The sequence below is a fragment of the Acinonyx jubatus genome, chromosome B2 (assembly GCF_027475565.1).
Source record: "Acinonyx jubatus isolate Ajub_Pintada_27869175 chromosome B2, VMU_Ajub_asm_v1.0, whole genome shotgun sequence".
In the NCBI taxonomy this organism is placed as follows: Eukaryota; Metazoa; Chordata; class Mammalia; order Carnivora; family Felidae; genus Acinonyx; species Acinonyx jubatus.
Genome location: NC_069385.1, coordinates 114,966,407 through 114,986,562, shown reverse-complemented (window position 1 = coordinate 114,986,562; position 20,156 = coordinate 114,966,407). Strand labels below are relative to the sequence as shown.

The 20,156-nt window shown below is 50.9% G+C and overlaps 1 protein-coding gene across 2 annotated transcripts; it reads left to right on the top strand.

The window, feature by feature from the left end:
* Positions 1-5,415: 5,415 nt before the first annotated feature.
* CDKN1A (cyclin dependent kinase inhibitor 1A) lies at positions 5,416-14,263 on the top strand. Of its 2 annotated transcripts, none has more exons than XM_015069806.3 (3): positions 5,416-5,570; positions 11,140-11,589; positions 12,697-14,263. In XM_015069806.3, exons 2-3 carry the CDS (start codon positions 11,145-11,147, stop codon positions 12,744-12,746), a joined length of 495 nt encoding a protein of 164 aa, XP_014925292.1. In that variant the 5' UTR covers positions 5,416-5,570; positions 11,140-11,144; the 3' UTR covers positions 12,747-14,263. The 2 variants fall into 2 exon arrangements, with proteins under 2 accessions (XP_014925292.1, XP_026913676.1); XM_027057875.2 differs by having other exon boundaries at positions 5,567-5,700.
* Positions 14,264-20,156: the final 5,893 nt, after the last annotated feature.

Genomic DNA, 20,156 nt, shown 5'->3' with positions numbered 1-20,156 from the left:
CCAGGTGCCCCAGAAAGATGCTAGACCTTCTTAAGGCTTAAACCTGGAGCAGGTACCAGCTTATTTCTGTCCCATTCTATTGGCCCAAAGAGTTACAACCTAGACAGATTTAAGGGGAAGAAACTAGGAGAGAGTGTGAAGAACCAGAGGTGTAGTTCATTGGGTGCCACGGCCTTCTACAGATGGCAACCACCCATGGCCACGCGGATAAATCTTAGGTAGGTTATGGTGCAGGAACAAATAATCCCCACATCTCAGTGACTTTACACAATAAAGGGTTACTGCTTTCTCACAGATCCCATACAAAGCGGTGGGGTACTCTGTTCCACACAATCTGCCAGGAACCCAGGCTGATGGAAGCTCCACCATGTTGAGGTGGCAGCATCTGGGACACGAACCCCCACTTTTGCCACAGCCATGGGAGGCAGAAAGCCTGGAGAGTTTCACTTGGCTTCAGCCCTGAAGAGGCAAATGCCACTTATGCTCACATTTCATTGGCCAGAACTAGTCACGTGACCCTGTGTAAGTACAAGGAGGGGCTGGGAACGCATAGAAAAGTGGGTGAGCGTTAAGGTCTTGGCCACATGGGATGAAACTACTGAAAACAAAGGAAAGTTCAACATAAAATTCAAGATCGTGTTTACTGCAGGATAAGGGAGGAACTCACAGGAAGGTGTCAGTGATTTGTAATGTTCTGGTTCTTGGGTTGAGCAATGAGTGTTAATTTTATATATCTATAAATGAATGGATGAGTGAATAGATGAATGAATAAATAGAAGAAGGGACTCAGAAGCAGTGACACTGAAGCCTAATCTCAGAGGGCAGGCCAAAAATGGCCCTTTCATAAATATTCCATGAGCTCTGGCTGAGGCCGCTAGACCTCAAAGTACAAAGATGAATAAAATATGGGCTCATCCCCTTCAGGTTCCCAGCTCAGGCAATGCACTAGGCCCACAAACCAAGCAAGCCAGCAAGGCACAGGGAAATGGATTGCTCACCGGTTCTGGGAGCCAGAGGAAGCCCTGTGAAGGCCTCCTTCAGAAGGGTCATGAGGGTTGGGTCATGCAGGATCAGTAGGAGTTCAACAGGTAGCGAAAGGAGTGGAGGTGGGTGGGGTAGGTTGGTCAGGAAAACTCATTCTAGGAACAGTGAACAATACGTTCAAGGTACAGAGAGCCCTTCATTCCTCAGCTGCCTGTGTTCGCAGGGTTTCCTCGCCACCTTCTAGTCCCTGAATGATCTGATCAGCCCTTTCACCTGTGCTGTACCCCCCAGAACCCTCTGAAGGACCCAGGCACACATTCTCCCTACTGGCTGTTGGGAGCATGGGTTGCTGATGAGTCTTTCTTCAGGAATCGGCCCCATATAAGGGAGCTCTCTTGTCCAAGGTCATGCACCCCCTCCCTACTCCAGGGGCAGACACATTCAAATGACTGGTCAAAGCAGGAATATAAAGGTCTAGCTCCCTTACTTCAATTCAGGGAGCTCAGCAGGGCATCCCAGCTCCAGAGCTCCCTGTGGGATCAGCTAGGGTCTGTCTGGAGTCTCCAGTCTCCATTATAGTCCAACTCATCTCTCTGCTAGATCCTGTTCCTTTTGACCCCCCCCCCCCCACAGGTGTTGATTGTGAATGCACTCCCCAAGAAACCTCATTCAAGAGTATCTTCACTTCAGGGCACCTGGGTGGCTCAGTGGGTTAAGTGTCTGACTGGTGTGGATTATGGTCTCACGGTTCATGAGTTCAAGCCCTGTCTTGGGTTCTGTGCTGACAGTGCAGAGCCTGCTTGAGATTCTCTCTGTCTCTCTGTCTCTCTCTCTGCCCCTCCCCCACTTGAGCTCGCTTTAAATAAATGAACTTAAAAAAGAGTATCTCCACTTCAGGTGCGTTTTCTAGGAAACCTATCTAAGGTACCCACTAAGTAAGTAATTAAGTAAGTGATTACTTAATCAGGGATGAAAACCCCCTTCCTAGAGGCGCTTCTATAGCAACAATATTAACTAATATTCACAGAGTGATTTCTGAGCTAGGCACTATGCTAAGCACTTTGCCTATGTGAGTTTATTTAATAAAGAACGGAATGAGCTAATGCCAAAGAAATGAATTTCTAACGGTGAAATTTCAGACTCTGGGAAGGTGCGATTGTCAGCTTAAGGAGTCTGGAAGTGTTTGTGTGGCACATATTCTGTCACAGACTTTTTTCTCTGTCTTGCTGTTTAGTAGTCCTAATCTTTTGTATTGGCTGGGTAAAGCCCCCAGCAAGTCAGGGATAAGGCTCCCAAACTCATTCTTCCTTAAAAAAAAAAAAGAAGAAGAAGAAGCAAAGAAGAAGGACTTCTGCTCTTCTCAGTGGTGCAATAATATTTCTGTTCTGTCTATTTTTTGGGGGGGGGGGTCTCGCTTCTTGGGAGCCTGTGTGGAGGTGAATTCCTCTGAAAGCCAAGTGCCCCTGTTTGGGACTCCCCAGACATTTTCTGAGAAATGGTGACATTGTTCCTCGTACTTCCTCTCCCTTCCTGAGCAGCTCCTGTAGCTACTTATATCCTCCCTCTTCAGGCTTGGGCTTTCCACCTTTCCTTTCTGTCATCACCTCCTTCCTGGTGGGAGCCGATCTGAAATTTCTTGTCTCCCAGGCTGATCCTCTCTCCATCCCTAAGCTGCCTCCTTCCTGGAGAGCATGCCCAGGCAGCAGGCTGTAGCCCTGACTGGCCTTCTGGCCGTCAGGAACATGTCCCAACATGTTGAGCACTGATTCGCGGCTGTTTATCCTTTGAGCTGCCTGCTTTGGGGCAAAGAGAGGGGGGTGGTAGGATACAGGAGACCCCCCGAGACCTCAAGGAGACCTTGGTCTGAATTTCTCTGAACAGCAATATGTGCTTTGCAGCAGATCTCTTGGGATTGGCCTGGGATCTGGGGTGTGTGTGTGTGTGTGTGTGTGTGTGTGTGTGTGTGCATTTTTTGCATCAGATCTTGCATGTGACTTCCAACAACCTGCTCTTTTGCCCTCTTCAGGGCAGAAGTCCTTTAAAGGCACACCTGGCTACACACTCAAGTGTATGGTTGGAAACTCTTTTTTTTTTTTTTAAGTACTGAACAGTATTAGACACTTAGTAGGTGCTTAATACTTGTTGAATTCTGTTGTGGTGGTGGTGAGCTAAAAGTTATAGAAAAAAAAAAAAACAGAACTCACTCCCCAACAACAACATCAAAAAGAATCATCCTGTGAAGTTCAGTATCACAAAACTTTAAATAATTCAATACAGGCCTTCATTAACTTTTTTTTCCCCCAAAGTAAACAGACAGACAATGTCAAGTCTATTTGAAATGCCTGAAAGCCAAGGGGAGTCAAGGCAGTAGGAGGATATGCCTGTCCTCTTCTGGACATTTGACAACGCAGTCTTTGGTATGTGTATGTTGGGGGTGGGGGCTGCATGGAGAAAGGGAGGAGGGGACTGGTCCTGGAGTCTTGGCCTTTTTGAGGCCCTCCTGAGGTCCATCGGCAGTCCTGGCCCAAATCCAAGATCAGGTAGGCAAGAGACTCTGTTCTGTGCCCTCCCACTCCTAACTGGGCTCCTATGCCAGCAGCAGAGAAGACCTGTCCTCCCTGAGGTCAGCTGCATTAGAGGAAGAAAACTGGGCATGTCTGGACAGAGATTTCTAGACACTGAAGAGTCCTAGATGTCAGTAATTGTAGCTGTTCTAAGCCTGAGTTCTAATTTTTAGTGGGATTTCTGTTCAAATTAACATTCTGTTCTCTGCAATTTTTTTTAAGGATTTAAACATTTATTTTATTTTACTATTTCAGTTTATTTTTTTGAAGTAAGCTCTATGCCCAACATAGGACTAGAACTCAGACTCCCAAATCACTGAGCCAGCCAGGTACCTCTGTTCTCTGCAATTAAAAAAAATTTTTTTAATGTTTATTTATTCTTTTTTATTTTTTTTTTATTTGACGTTTATTTATTTTTGAGACATAGAGAGACAGAGCATGAATGGGGGAGGGTCAGAGAGAGAGGGAGACACAGAATCTGAAACAGGCTCCAGGCTCTGAGCTGTCAGCACAGAGCCCGATGCGGGGCTCGAACTCACGGACTGTGAGATCATGACCTGAGCCGAAGTCGGTCGCCCAACCGACTGAACCACCCAGGCGCCCCAATGTTTATTGATTCTTGACGGAGAGACAGAGTGTGAGTGGGAGAGGGTCAGAGAGAGAGGGAGACACAGAATCCAAAGCAGGCTCCAGGCTCTGAGCTGTCAGCACAGAGCCCCACGCAGGGCTTGAACTCACCAGCCATGAGATCATGACCTGAGCCCAAGTCGGGCCCTTAACTGACTGGGCCACCCAGGCGCCCCTGTTCTCCGCAATTTTTTAAAAGCTAAAACTGCAAATGTTTTAGGTTAAAGGAGGCAAAAATGGAGTGCAAGAGGGGCTGGGGGTGGGAACTGGGTGGGAGGAAGTGGGCACCTCGCTTGCTTCTGTATCTGGGAGAAGCACTAGTGGATATTTCCAGAATTGTCTTTCATCAATGTCACCTGAAAATGAAGGGTGCTGGGTGTTTCCCTCTTTCTAGAGCCACTGTGTAAGAGAGGGCAAGGGGCAGAGGGCTCTGGGTGGGAGGCAATAGGCCTATGCCCTAGGGATGCCTGGGTAGTTCGGTTGCTTAAGCATCTGACTTCATCTCAGGTCATGATCTCAGGTTTGAGTCCCACATCTGGCTTGCTGCTGTCCGCGCAGAGCCCACTTCATATCCTCTGTCCCCCTTTCTCTCTGCCCTTCCCCTGCTGTGCGTGTTCTCTCTCAGAAATAAACACTAAGAATAAAATGGGCTCGTGCTCCAACCGCAGCTATTTATTTGCTTGCTGTGTGACCTGAGTCAGATCACTGAACTTCTCTGAACCTCAGTTACCTTTAGTTCTATGGGCCTTGATTTCTTCATCTGTGCAATAAAAGGGACTGGATCCCTTTCTGGCCTCCCAGATGTTTTGTTGAGGTGTCTGGGTGTTTCAGGCGGTGCTTTGGGAGAGGTGGTCTAGGGAGAGAGCCTAGGAATAGTGATGCTCTAGTGGGCTTTTCTGGGAATTCCAAAGTGAGGGACATCTTTTTTATTATTTATGGAGTTTTATTTATTAATGGGTCACCCCTCATGCTCTTTTCGGGGCCAGAAAGAGGGCTTATGCTAAGAATGCCATCCCTTCCTGGGGAGTGCCAACTCACACCCCAATGAAAAGCACCCAGTTTGTAGCTCAGTTAGTTTCCCCACCAACTGTGTAGAGCACACACGCCCAGGCGTTGGGGGGGGGGGGGGAGGGAAACGCCCTCCAGCAGCTGATAACATTGGCATCTGAGTTCTGAGGTTCTAGAGCGCGGCCGGGAGCTACGAGCGTCCCGCGGCCCTGGAAGGGCGGTCCCAGGCCTTCAGCGGGCGGAGCAGCGGGTCCCGCCTCCGAAGCCATCCTTTATAAGAGCAGCGCCGGGCGGTGCCAGCAGAGGTGTGAGCCACTGCTCCAGTCTGTGACCTGGAGACCCGGAGCCGGGCGCGGATTCACGGAGCCACCGAGACCCTCAGAAGAGGTGAGGGAGTCGTGGCAGGCAGGAGCCGACCCTGGACCGGCAGCTCTGAGCCGAGAAGTGTCTGCCTGTGCGTCCGTTCGCGTCCGCGAGTGTGTCCTCGCGGGTGTGTGTGTGTGTGCTGTCTTCACAGGTGAATGGCGTGAGTGGGTCGGTGCGCGGGTCTGGGGTTTGCTCCCACGGGTGTCTCCGTAAGTGCCCGTGTGACGGAGGCCGAGTTTGGCGGAGACTCCGGGCGGAGGGAGGGCAGGAGTTGGAGGGATCGATCCCTGCCGCGCTCCCGTCCCTTTGAAACAAAGCAGGGTGGAGGAGAGGCGGGCACCCGGGCGCCGCGGACCCCTGGCGCCGTTAGCGCTAGCGGCGAGCGGCTGGAGCCCCTGAGCGCCAAGCTCCGGGAGGGGCGGGGAACGCGGAGCCGAGCAGGTTCATCAGCGATCCGCTCCGGGGCAGCTCCCGGATCCACTAGGTGCCGTCTCCCCGCCTCGAGGTCTAGGTTCCCGACGCCTCCGTGTCCGCCACCGCTGGGCGCTGAGGTCAGCGCGGGCTGTGTCCCTGGTCCTTGGGAACGTGTTGGTACACGTCCCTTCAGGGCAATCGAGGAGGTGACTCATGGTGACAAGGAGACCCCGGGAAACGAACCGGGTGAGGTCAGAGCCCCGCCCGGGCTGGTGGGGGACAGTGGCGCCCCAGAAGTCAGCTTCCCGGCCCTCGGCGGTCTCTGACCCCCCACCCCCCCCTCCATCAGCACAGTGACCTATTTGGCTGGCACCAAGTGTTCTCAGGGAAGCCGGGGACGCCAGGAGGTCCAGGACTGGTTGTGCGGTCCCCGCCTCGCAGCGCGCCCTCGAGGACGCGGAGCGGTGGCCCCGCGTGGGGTGGGCCCACGCCAGCCAGTCGGTTTGAGAAGAGCAGGAGTCGGACACACCTCTGTTCCATCGCGCCCGCCGAACCTCGGCCCAGCTTGCCCGCGACTCGGGGTGCCGGACTCCGCGGAGGGAGCGCAGCCCTGCGCAGCGGGGCGGCGGGGCGTGCAGCCCTCGTCCGGGAAGGGGGGGACGAGGAGGGGTCACAATCGGAGGGTGGGACTTGGGGGGAGGGCGCGACGCTGCTCCGGGACTCTGTCAGCAGCATCCAGGGGCTCCCGGCGCCCCCCACCAAACTGCCCTCTCCAAGGACGACAGGTCTGAGCGGAGCCGGGGGACTACGAGTCGTCCTTCGAACGCCGCCACCCTGCGCGGGCCACAGTGCATCCGTCCTGTCGGGGGCCCTCTGGGGACACTGGTGCCCTTCTAGTTCGGACAAGAATCTTGGATTTACTAGGGTTTGGCACTTGAGGGCGCCAAGGCAGCTCTCCCCTCCCCTCCCTCCACGTCGCGTTTCGAGGAGGACTTTCGAGCGGTTTTGTTTTCCTTGCTTTCGTCTATTTTTATTTTCCAGGGATCTGACTCATCCCGTGCTTTGGGCGTGGAGATAAGGTGGAGGGCCCAAACCTCTGCGCGCCTGTGCGTGCTGTGTGTGTGTGTGTGTGTGTGTGTGTGTGTGTGTGTGTGTCACAGAGGAGCGCGCGGTTTCCCAACAGTGGCGGGGCTTTCGGAAGCCTGGCTGGCTCAGCGTGACGTGTTTGCGGCCCCTGGTTCTCCTCCTAGTCCTCACCCCCCGCCACCTCCAGAGGGTGACGCGCAGCCGGAGTGGAAGCGAAGTTTTGGCGGGTGGGGAGAGCTTTGCAGGAAACTGACTCATCACAACTCCCTGCTGCTGTCCAAGGCTCTGCCCACGCACCTCCGACCCTGCGCCTGATTTCCTGGCGACCAGCGCCCCCTTCCGGCCCCGGCGCGAATAGCAAACACGCCTTCCCGCGGAATGCGGTTTCACCCGCCTTTCCTTCCCGCTCGCTTCGCCTGCGCAGAGATCGCTCGCCGCTTCTGCCAACGCCCCTTAAAAACAGTACCCCATTGGTTCAACAGTGTGTAATGAGTCCTTACTGTTTACTTCGGAATTAAAATTGGTTGATATCTAAGGCACGAAGGCCAACAAAGGAAGCTCTTCTCAGTTACTTGTTTGTAAAACAAGGGTTTGTGTTTCTCAGCTTTCCCTGAGCTGGGAGTTATGATAATGGTAGTGAGATCAGATTTTGATGCGGAGCCTATGAGAGCCATATGGGCTGGGGTGTTAGGAGAAAGGATTCTGGTCCCAGATCCTGGAAGCCAGGGAATACCCAGCGTCCTGATGAAATCCTAGGCAGGCGCCTCCTCCTTGTGCCAATGAGGCACTGAGACCCAGAATGTCCATTTCGGCCATCCTGTGTATCCCCTCTTGAATGGCACCCCAAGAGTGCCCATCTGGGGAACTGCCAAACACCTGCTTATATCCCCCTTAATTTGAGTTAATTAATCTGGGAAGAGAGAGACCTATCAATATGGTTTTTTTTTTTTTGTTTTTGTTGTTGTTTTGTTTTTTGAGAGAGAGAGAGAGAGAGAGCGGGGCGCGCGCAAGCAGGGGAGGGGCAGAGTAAAGAGGGAATCCTAACCAAGCAGGCTCCACACTAAGGGCAGAGCCTGAAGCAGGGGCTCTATCCCCACCCTGGGATCACGACCTGAGCCAAAATCAAGAGTCAGTGGCTGTTTTGACCGAGCCACCCAAACAACCCTGTATTTTTTTATTCTTTTTTTTTTTCCTTGAGAGAGAGAGAGAGAGAGAGAGAGAGAGAGAGAGAGTGAGTGGGGGAGGGCCAGAGGGAGAGAATCTTAAGCAGGGTCCATACCCATTGCAGAGGCCCCAGTGGGGATCCATCTCATGACTGTGAGATCATGACCTGAGCCAAAAATCAAGAGTGCAGTGCTCAGCTGGCTGAGCCACCCAGGTGCCCCTGGATCTGTATTTGTAAAAAGCTCCCCAAGTGGGATGCCTGGTTGGCTCAATTAAGCGCCCAACTTCGGGTCAGGTCATGATCTCACAGTCGATGGGCTCCAGCCCTGCGTCGGTCTGTGCTGACAGCTCAAAGCCTGGAGCCTGCTTTGGATTCTGTGTCTGGATTCTGCGTCTCCCTCTCTCTTTGCCCTTCCCTCACATGTGCTCTTTCTCTTTCTCAAACCTAAAAAAAATATTTTTAAAAAAGTTCCCCAAATGATTCTGCTGGGACTGTAGTTAATAATACAAAACTAGAAGAGTAGGGATGAACACCAGAGCGCAGAACGCAGGGCAAACAGGCTTGGGTTCAAATCCTGGCTCTGCCACTTGTGAGTTGTGTGGTCTTGGGCAAGTTACTTAATTTCTCTGAGCCTTCGTTACTTATTCTGTTAAAAAAAAGAGAGAGAGAGAGAGAGAGAGAGAGCAAACATACTGCACTGGGTAACCCCTCTATGGGGCAGTGGCTCTTGGCCTTTTCAGTTTTCTGGTTTGGGGGCAAGCCTCATATCTCTTCAAACTTTTGCTCTTTAAATTTGGTCTGAGGTCACCTGGTGCCTCTCCTCCCCCATCAGCTCTGAGAGGTGGGGTGGGGAGGGGTAGGTGTGGCAGGGGTCCAGGTCTTCTTGCCCGAGGAGGTCACTCAGAGCCTGCAAAGCAGGACTTGTCCTCGGGAAAACCCAGTCCCTGCCAAGGTTGCACAGCCACTCAGCCCTGGAGTCAGGCCAGAGCAGGGCAGGTGGATGCCAGCTCTTCGTCATGAGCAAACTCAACCTTGGTTTTCCCTCTTCTGAAGTGGGAGGAGAGGAACCGGGTAGACCGGCCACCTCTAATTTTTCTTGCCTGCAAAACGAGTTCCTTGGATGTAGCCAACATGGGGCAGGGGCTTCCAGGCTGTCTAGACTCCAGATCACCTGATGTGCCTGGCAGGATGTGGCTCAGCCTGGGAGCAATCATTGTCCTGCCCTGCCCAGCCCCTCCTCACCCCCAGGCCTCCAGCTTGATGACATCCTTGGGAAAGGCCCTCAGCACACAGCACCTGTCAGCTGCTGTCTGAAGGAGGTGGTGGCCCCGGGAGTGATGTGGAGAAGGCTCAGCCAGAACTGAACACAGAGAGCAAAATAATAACACTTCTGTTTTCCAAGCACTTCTGTCTACCAGGTGCTTTTCCCAGCATGTTACCTACATTAACTCAGTTAATCCTCACATCTATCCTCTGAGACATTCACTAATACCGTCTCCATTTTACAGATGAGAAAAAATAGAGCCCAGAGAAGTTAAGCCATTTGTCTAGGGTCACCCAGCAGAGCCTGGATTCCAACCCAGGCAGTCTGGCTCCAGAGCCCACACTCTTAACCACAAGAGCCAGCCTCTCAACTCTGTTCCATCTGCCTTGCCTGAAGGGACTCCCTGACCTATTATTGCTTGAGGATGCTTCCACAGTTCCATTTTATAGATGAGAAAACTGAGGCCCAGAGATATTAAGTGACATTTTATTTTTACAATTAAAAAAAAATTTTTAATTAAAAAATTTTTGTTAATGTTTATTTATTTTTGAGAGAGAGAGAGAGAGAGAGAGAGACACACAACACGTGCGGGGGAGGGGCAGAGAGAGAGAGGGAGATACAGAATCCGAAGCAGGTTCCAGGCTCTGAGCTGTCAGCACAGAGCCCGACTCGAGGCTCGAGTTCACAAATCGCGAGGTCATGACCTGAGCTAAAGTCGGATGCTTAACAGACTGAGCTACCGAGGTGCCCCTTTTTACGATTTTTAAATTAAAAAAAATTTTCAGTGACTATTTATTTATTTATTTACTTAAAGTTTATTTTTGAGAGAGACAGAGACAGCATGAGTGGGGGGGGGGGGGCAGAGAGAGGGAGAGAGAGCATCCAAAGCAGGCTCCTCACTGCCAGCACAGAGCCCGATGTGGGGCTCAAACTCACAAAACCGCAAGATCATGACCTGAACCGAAACCGAGAGTCAGACACCTAACCGACCGAGCCACCCGGGCACCGCTTTAAGTTACTTTAAAATTTAGGTAGTAGGCAACAAAGCTAGGACTGGATCCTAGGTGTTTTTTATCCCAGGGGCCAGGGTACTTTTGTTTCAGAACAGGGTTATCCCACATGGGCATCTGGGTAAAGGGGTTCAGGAGGCCAGAGAAGCTGTCAGCCCGTCCTTTCACAACACAGAGTTCTAACCGCTATACGATCACGGCCCTTTCATTTGCTACCTGACCTCTTGGCCAGGGCTGGGGTTGGGAAACTACTGGACTCTGGCAATTCACACGTACTTGGGGCATTCGCACCCATGAGGGACACCTTGGGGGGACAACAAATTGATTTTAGTTGATAAAGCCTGGCGGTAAACAGGACTCTGATCCCTGCTACTGCAATAAACTTGTCTTTGTCAACACAAGTTTGTCCTTCAGCTGCTCCCTCCTCCAGTGACCTTGGGGTACCAGGTTAACCCAGCTCTGCCCCCACCCGGTGGCTGTTGGTTGAGGACTGGGGATGGCCTGTGGGAAGGCGATGGTGACAAACCAGCTGGAAGGAGCCAGAGAGACCCCATGTTCTAGGAGGAAGACTTCATCTGAGCCAAGCACAGCCTGGTAAGGTAGGGACCAATTTCCCGAGTGACCAGGGCCTTACTTGTGTCTCGGCTGCAGGTGCCATGTCGGAGCCATCCAGGGATGCCCACCAGATCCCACATGGCAGCAAGGCCTGCCGCCGCCTCTTCGGCCCAGTGGACAGCGAGCAGCTGCGCCGAGACTGTGACGCGTTAATGGCAGGCTGCGTGCAGGAGGCCCGGGAGCGATGGAACTTCGACTTTGTCACCGAGACACCGCTGGAGGGCGACTTTGCCTGGGAGCGTGTGTGGGGCCTGGGCCTGCCCAAGCTCTACCTGCCTGCAGGGCCCCGGGGGGGCCGGGATGACCTGGGAGGGGGCAAGCGGCCCAGCACCTCGTCTACCCTGCTGTCGGGGACAGCTCGGGAGGACCACCTGGACCTGTCCCTGTCCTGCACTCTCATGCCTCACTCCCCTGAGCGGCCCGAGGCGTCTCCAGGTGCACCTGGCACCTCTCAGGGCCGAAAACGGCGGCAGACCAGCATGACAGGTGAGGATAGACGCAGGGAAGGACACTAGAAGGAATCAAGACTCTCAGAATCTGTGGTGCGAGGGACTGTGTCTGGTCCTGCAAGGGACCTGTCTGGTCCAGTTTGCTCATTAGGCCGTAGGGAAAGCAAGCCCAGAGAGACAGAGCAACTTTCCTGAGGTCCCATGGCAGGTATACAGCCATGACCAACTCACTAACATCTACTGGGAACATTTATTGTATGTCAGGCCCTTTGCTAAGGTGAATTTCTAAGGTAGGTTTCATTTAGTCCTTAAAGCAGTCCTGTTCCATATAACATTGTTGCCACTCTTTTATAGGAGTGGAAATAAGGCTCAGAGAGGTAGGGTGGTTTGCCTATGGTCCCACAGTGAATTTGCAGTGGAGAGAAAACTAATGACAGTAATTTCCCGGCTGCCCTATCCAGATCTAACTCACCTTCCCCATCACACACACACACACACACACACACACACACACACTTCCATTCAGTCCTCAGAGCACTACACAAATGGTCAACTTCATTTTATATGTGAGGAAACCGAGGTTCAGAGCGATGCAGTCAAGAATGCCACGGGAAATTTACAGCTGGTGCAGAACTAACAATACTGAAGATAGTGTCTTACATGTATATGGCCCCATCGGGGGCAGAACACTTCTCATGGGTTCTCTAATTGCATTCCTGTAGCAGTGTGGTTCAATAGAACTGTGCAGTGATGCAAATGTCCAGTGCCACTAGGCGCAATGTAGCCATTGAGCATTTGACATGTGGCTGGTGTGACTGAGGAACCGAATTTTGCATTTTATTCGATTCTAGTTCATTTAACTACACAGGGCCACCACAGTAGTGGTGGGCAGCTTGGCTTGGAGCAGGCCCACGGATGCTGGTCTGGTTATAATCAGTCATGTCTGGGAAGCGTGGTGGGATGCCTGGTATAACGGTGCCGTGGGAGACGGAGTGGGAGTTGCCAGAGTTTTACCCTGTACTTGGCGATGTGTCCCTTTGGCCCTAGGGAGGAGGGCCTGCCCCCTCTGCTGTGGGTTTTGGATGGATGGCTCTGTTGGGCCCTCTTCCTCCTGGCCTGGCTGACTTCTCTTCTCTCTTCCCAGATTTCTATCACTCCAAACGCCGGCTGATCTTCTCCAAGAGGAAGCCCTAATCTGCCCCCTGGAAGCCTCAAGCTCCTAGAAATGAGGCCCACCGCCCCACCCCACCCCCCCACTGCCCCCACAGGCCTCTTCTACACCTTTGCCTTTAGTCCTTCAGTTTGTGCGTCTTAATTATTATTTGTGTTTTAATTTAAACTCCTCCTCATGTACATATCCTGCTTGCCACCACCCTTCCGCCCGCTCCCCCCGCCCCAGCTTTTGGCATTTCCAATTATTTAAAAAACCATTAGACAGCAGAATGATAGGTTTATTAGAGCGCTAGGTATTTTTATTATGCGAACTATTATTTAAGACGTCTTCATCCTGTGCTCCCCATTTCTGCTCTCCCAGAGGTAAGGTGGGGCTGGCGTGACCCTCACCTTCTGGGTGGTGCTCCCTGGAGGGGCCTGGCTCCTTCAGCTCACCACCTCATGGGGGTTATGAAATTTCTGCCCCTTTCCTGCATTCTCAAACCCGGATTCTTTATCATTTGAGAAGTACACAGATAGCACTTTGAAGGGGGCCCAGCAGGGTGGGGGCATCATCAACACTTTGGAGGCCCCTCCCCTTCTCTGAGGTCGGGCAGTGTGACCTTGAAGTGGGCACAGCCTGGAACACAGCTGGGAACGTGGCACTTTCCTGGCCCCTGATGCCCCGCCCTGCTCTGTGAAGGCACGGGCAAAGGTAGGGTCCTGTAGCAAACCACCCCACCTCCTCTCACCCCCTCTGCCACCCACAGGGAAGCCAGTCTCAATGTTTGGCCTCCCCTGCACTTTTCTAGGAGCCCCAGACGCCCCTCTTTTCCAGCTGGGCTTTCAAGTCCCTCTCTGCTCCGCTCCCCTCCCCCATACCCTTTCCCTCTAGTACCCTCTCGGCCCTAGGTGGCAGCTCTGGGGTGCCTGTCCCCCCAGCTTAGTGGACTGGGAGGGAAGGGGTATGCTAGAAGTAGGGGTCCCCAGTTCTACCTCAGGCAGCTCAAGCAGTGGCCGCCTCCTCCTCTTACCTTCTGGGGCAGAGGTTCTGGTGGTTGGACAGGCCTTCTTGAGCGGGGATCCCTCTGTCAGGGGTATGTCTCGGGGAGCAGAGTTTTCGAGGAGGAAGAGCGTGACACCAGCCCCTGGAACCCCTCCAAGGACCTTCCCCACTGCCCCACCCTCCCCCATTTCATTGCACTTTGATAGCAGCTGAACAAGGAGTCAGATGTTTTAAGATGGTAGGGTAGAGGCTGTGGATAGGGTATGCTAAGTGGGCTAATGCGGCCCTGGGAGTTGGGAGTTATTGTCTTTCCCAGCACTGAGCATTGAGCCCCTGGAGGCATCGAAGCACTTAGTGGGTCTGACCCCAAACATCTTACGTTCCTGTAACATGCTGGCCTGGACTGTTTTCTCCTGGCTCCTCCTGTCTCCACCTAGACTGTAAGCCTCTGAAGGGCAGGGAACAAGTCCTATACTGCTCTGTGCCCTTCATTGCCCCTTCCTCAGTGCTGGGTATACAGCAGGTGCTCAATAAATGTTTCTTGGTGATTTTACTTGTGATATTACCATTGTGGCCCATACGCCTTGTCATTTGTAAGAATGAGTAGGCAGAAGTTCTTTCGGTTGTTTCCACAATTTTAACAATTAAGCATTTAAAGTTAAAAAAACGCAGAGGCTTAACAAACAGACCATGAGCCAAAAAAGACGACAACAAAACAACCACGGTAAACATCACACCTCTGCAAAGATCGCCACAGTCAATGTTTTGGTTCCTTGTGTGGTCTTTTTTAGTAACTCACCACAGAACTGCACCTCATTACTCATGGCGGAAATGCACATTAAAACCACAACAAGATAACACTGTGCATCGACCAGAATGACTAACGTGAAAAAGACAATGCCAAGCGAGGGCAAGGATTAGGAACAACCGGAAGGCAAACCTGGCTGGCAGAAGTATGAAATATTTCAACTACTTTAGAAAACAGGCAATCCCTTCTAAAAATGGCTCCCCTCGTGCCCACCCCATGACTCGAGACTCCCCTTCCTGTTTGTTCTCATGAGGAATCAGTACGTATTTCCACCAGAAGGCACGTTCATGGCAGCGTTATTCTTGACAGACCCAAGCTGGGAACAACCCATATGTCCACAACAAGAACGGATGTGTAAATTGTGGTATCTTTCTAGAGTGGAGTATTATGCAACGTTAAAAAGAACAAAGTACTTTATGTGCACGTTTCTGATGATCTGTTCATAGCTAACCACTCCAAGACTTAGTGGCTTAAAACGATGACCTTTATTTGCTCCTGATTCTGCAATTTAGCCAAAAACCACTTTTCAGATACGGGATAATTCTCTGCTGTATGGGACATGGCTTTGCTCTAGAACCCTAGGGATCTGAGGTAGGGCTCTCCCACTGGGACTTTTCAGAGACTTCACACTGTCTACTTATCTGCCACGGATATTTCTAGTACCATGGGACACACAAGGTCGTATGTCCCAAGTGCTTGTCCTATAGCATGGACCCGTCACAGAGCCCTCTTTGGTTCTGGACTCCACTCAAACGTGGCAGCTCCCCATGCCATCTGGTAAATGGGCCAGAGCATTAGTTTTTTTTTTTTTTTAATTTTTTTTAACGTTTTATTTATTTTTGAGACAGGGAGAGACAGAGCATGAACAAGGGAGGGTCAGAGAGAGGGCGACACAGAATCTGAAACAGGCTCCAGGCTCTGAGCTGTCAGCACAGAGCCCGACGCGAGGCTCGAACTCACAGACCGCGAGATCATGACCTGAGCCGAAGTCGGCTGCTTAACCGACTGAACCACCCAGGCGCCCCAAGGGCCAGAGCATTAGTATATGGCCTCCGAAGTCCACCTTGGCTCGCTAAAGCTATTTCTCTTTTGAGGGGGAGCATGTCCTCAGTACTTGTCTTTTCCTATAGAGGGAACGTCCCAGCACGTCCCAGTTCATTTGACCACTTAAAACAGAACATGACAGGTCTCTGAATTCTTGTAAAGAACGTGAATATGCCCCATTTCTTCTCCCTTTTCCTGAAACGGATCAGAGAGAATGCGCTGGCCATATTGTTAGCTTCTTACAGTCAGAGGCTGTGTAGACTATTCTAGCAAAGATACCATATCTGATATGATGCCTGCAATTAGGGCAACGACGTGGATCACCATCAACTGCCATGCTTCGTTTGGTTATTATAGGAGCAGTATGGGGTGGATGGAATGGGGATATGATGGATGGGAACCACCTTGCTTCCTGCAGGCCTTTGAAAGGAGCACCGATCTCTGCACTGCCCCTGGCAAGCAGCGTTGCTTCCGATTCACTGTCTTGACTAGGGAGATAACTTAAGAGACTTCCATTCAGTCCTTCTTTCCATTAATGGCTCTTATTCCATAGATAAGGAAACTAATCAGTGCACGTTCTGCCAACTGCTAAATGTATCCACGCCTGTCGCTGATTGAGGGCTTCCTTCTGGGGGGCAAGTTTGGGTTCCTCCTCTCATGGGTGGAACAACTTCCCATGATGCCGGAGGAAACCGGAAGGATGGGAACATTTGAAGTGAGAAGCTGCATCACCACCAGGAACCCGTGTTTCAGGCGAACAGAGGTGTGGGCCTGTGGGACAGGGGTGGGGGCGGGGGGGGGGCATCAGCTTTGGCTTCCGTAACTTCCCTTCAGCCAGCCTAGTGCCCAGATAAACATGCTGGCAAAAGTCACTGCGGCTTTACCCTGTCCCACCAGCCCACAGAAATGTGAGCTCCGTGAGGGCAGGTCTTTGCCTGTTTCATTTGCTGCCATGTCTCAGCACCGAAGGAGTGCCCAGCACACAGTAGGTGCTCAATAAATATTCGTTGAATGAATGAATTATTCACTGTGGCTTGAATTTCCTTCCTGACCCCAGCGTTCATCTCTCACACCCAGTTCTCCGCCTACCCCACTCCCAGGTGGCTGCCCTCATCACTTGACAATCAGTCTGGCATTTGAACATGGCCATCTGCTAATTGACAGGATAGAGAAGTTGGAGATTCTCTAACTCAGTCTCCTTTTTTATTTATTTATTTATATTTGAGAGAGAGAGAGAGAGAGAGACAGCATGAGCAGGGGAGGAGCAGAGAGAGAGAGAGAGACAGACAGACAGAATCAGAAGCAGGCTTCAGGCTCCGAGCTGTCAGCACAGAGCCCAGCATGGGGCTGGAACTCAGGGGCAGTGAGATCACGACCTGAGCCAAAGTTGGACGCCCAACCGACTGAGCCACCCTGGCGTCCCAGTCTCCTTTTAAGTCACAAATATAACAACGGCCAGCATTGATGATGATCTGCCTGCCGTGGTTCTAAATGCTTTATGCGGTTTATAGCATTTAATCCTTGCAACAACCTATGAACGGGGTGCTATTATTACCTCTGTTTTACAGATGAGAAACTGAGGCAATAAGCCCTTAAGCCACTTGCCTGAGGCCACCCCTCTAGGAAGAGGTGGGGAGCCAGGATATTCATGCTGATGACCCAGGTCACATTGCCTGCTTGTTCCATAAACGAGCAAGGGGAAGTGCCTCGCCCAGGGCCACTACCATCATGGAGACGCTGAGGAGGCTTGCGGGCACCTGTCTCCCCCGGGTCCCGACTCTGTCTCTGAAGTAACTCAGGTTTCTCAGTCATACGCAAGGCGTGCTATGTAAATGCAAATTTGAACCAAGCTCCCTGGCCCTGGTTTCCCACCAGCCGGCCTGAGCTCCATCTAGAGACAACTTGGAGCCAGCAGCTACAGCCAGGTCTGGACACTGTACCTCAGGACAGAGAGTCTTTTGCCTCAGGGTTTCCTAAACTGTCAAGTGAATGCAAGCATCTCCGGGGAATTGAAAAAGAGTGAGTGTGAAACTTTCCCATTGATAAAACGGTCTCACTGTCTGGGATCCTTGTTCATTCATTCAGTTTCTGTAAAATTCAGTTTCTGAGCTCAGTGTTTTTAAGTCCAGGGACACCATATTTTAAAATTAACTCCACTGCTTCCAAAAAGGCCTGGATCTAACTTTTTTTTTCTGAGCACTTGGCTCCGGCCTCCTGCCAGCTGGCTCACGGCAGATTCTCCCCTGGGGCTGCAGCAGAGGGCAGCCAGGCTGAGCTCTGACCACTCCGGCTCCATCGGGGAGGATTGGGACCACCCCTGCCTCCTCCGTGCCCCTTTAATTTCCATGCTTGGGAGGTGGGTCGTGGGGATGGGGGGCAAATGAACTGAGGATGCTTTGACATCCTGGGGGCTGGGTCTTAAAAATCGAACCTCACTCTGTTCCCAGGGAAGTGGAGAGAGCCCTCACTGCTGAAAAGTCCTGGATTTGTTACAGTTGCACTACCAGCAGCAAACGATGTTAGCCCTACTTTCAAAATACATCAGGGGCGCCTGGGTGTCTCAGTCTGTTAAGCGTCCAACCCTTGGTTTCAGCTCAGGTCATGATCTCACGGTTTGTGAGTTTCAGCCGTGCATGGGGCTCCACACTGACAGTGCAGAGCCTGCTTGGGATTCTCCCTGTCTCTCTCTCTCCCTGCCCCTCCCCCGCTTGCTCTCGCTCTCAAAATAAATAAATAAACTTAAGAGAATATTTTAAAAAATACATCCAGAATCCTCTTGCCATCACCTCCACGGCTGCTCTCCTGGTCCAAATCATTACTTCTTGTGTGAATTATCCTAACAGCCTCCTCACTGGTCTCCCTGCTTCTGCCCTTAAGTAGCACAGTCTATTATCCACAATGAAGGCAGCCAGAGGGATCATTGTAAAACCTCCAAACGGCTTCCACCTCACTTACGGTTAGAACCCAGGTCTTCATGTGGCCTACAGGTCCTCTTGTCTGTTCCTTCCGACCTCGTCTTCTCCACTCTTCCCTCTATTACCTTCCCTCTATCACTGTTCCTCATGTACACAAAGCATGTTCCTGCCTCAGGGCCTTTGCACTCACTGTTCCCTCTCCTGAACACTCTTTTTCCATATCTTCTTATTTGTAAGCTCTATTGCAACATCACCTCTTCATCCAGGCCTCCCCAGCCACCCCATCTAAAATTCACTTCCCACCATTCACTTTGCTTTACTTTTCTTTGTAAGCACTTATTACATATGTTTTTTTTTTCCTTTCAGTTTTGTGTCCTCAGTGCCTAGGACAGTGTCTGGCACATATTAGATGCTCAATAAATATTTTTGAATTAAAAAAATGAATGCCTCATTTAGTTCAATAAAGCTATAGAAACTCTCTGGGTACCAATTTCCTCAGCTGTAAAAATGGGATAAAAAGGGAGCGCCTGGGTGGCGCAGTCGGTTAAGCGTCCGACTTCAGCCAGGTCACGATCTCGCGGTCCGTGAGTTCGAGCCCCGCGTCGGGCTCTGGGCTGATGGCTCAGAGCCTGGAGCCTGTTTCTGATTCTGTGTCTCCCTCTCTCTCTGCCCCTCGCCCGTTCATGCTCTGTCTCTCTCTGTCCCCAAAATAAATAAACGTTGAAAAAAAAAATTAAAATGCTGCCTTTAAAAAAAAAATGGGATAAAAAGGATGGTTCATTGTGAGAATATCAGTTTATTTAGAAATTACATTTATTAAATTTCAAAACTTTTTGTTTTGAAATAATTTCGGACACAGAAAAATTGCAAAAATAGTAAAGTAATACTTTTCACCCACAGTTCCTAAATTTTAACGTTTTTCCACGTTTCCCACGTCACTCTCTCTCTGAATATGTACAAATTATTCTTTTTCTTTTCTTTTCTTTTTTTAATGTTTATTTACTTATTTTGAAAGAGAGGGAGAGAGAGAATCTCAAGTAGGCTCCGTGTTATCAGTGCAGAGCCCAACACGGGGCTCGATTCCACCAACTATGAGATCGTGACCTGAGCCGAAATCAAGAGTAGGACACTTAACCAACTGAGCCACCCAGGCACCCCTTAAATTTATTTTTGAGTGGGTAACATATCAAGATGGTACAAAATAACCAGTGAAACATAAATTTCCCTCCTTCTCCATCCCAACACTTTTCTCCAGCCCAACTGCCACCAGTTTCTTGTATATTCTATCAGAAATATTTGGCATATTTACAACCGTATAGGAATGCGTGTGTATTTACAGGGCACACATTTCATCCACACACTTGTTCTTCATGCAAAGCGTACTAGACTCACCACTCTGCACCTTGCTGGTTTTATTCAACAATATATTTTGAAGGTCTTCACGCTGGCCCACCTGTATCCTTTTCATTTTCTTCACAGCTGCCTAGAGGCCCTACATGGACATATTTGAGCTTTCATCCGTTCCCTGTTGATGGAAACTTAGGTTGTTTCCAGTCCTTTGCTGCTATAGACGATGTGGTAGTGAGATCTTTCTACATCGTCATTTTGCGCATCACCTATAGGACAAATGACTAGAAGTGAAATTGCCAAGTAAAAAGCTCTTTCCTTTTTAATGTTGA

Coding starts and splice junctions, on each gene's coding strand:
- CDKN1A (XM_015069806.3), top strand. CDS start 11,145: ATGTCGGAGCCATCCAGGGATGCCCACCAGATCCCACATGGCAGCAAG. Junction 11,590..12,696: donor GCGGCAGACCAGCATGACAG/GTGAGGATAGAC, acceptor CTCTCTTCCCAG/ATTTCTATCACTCCAAACGC.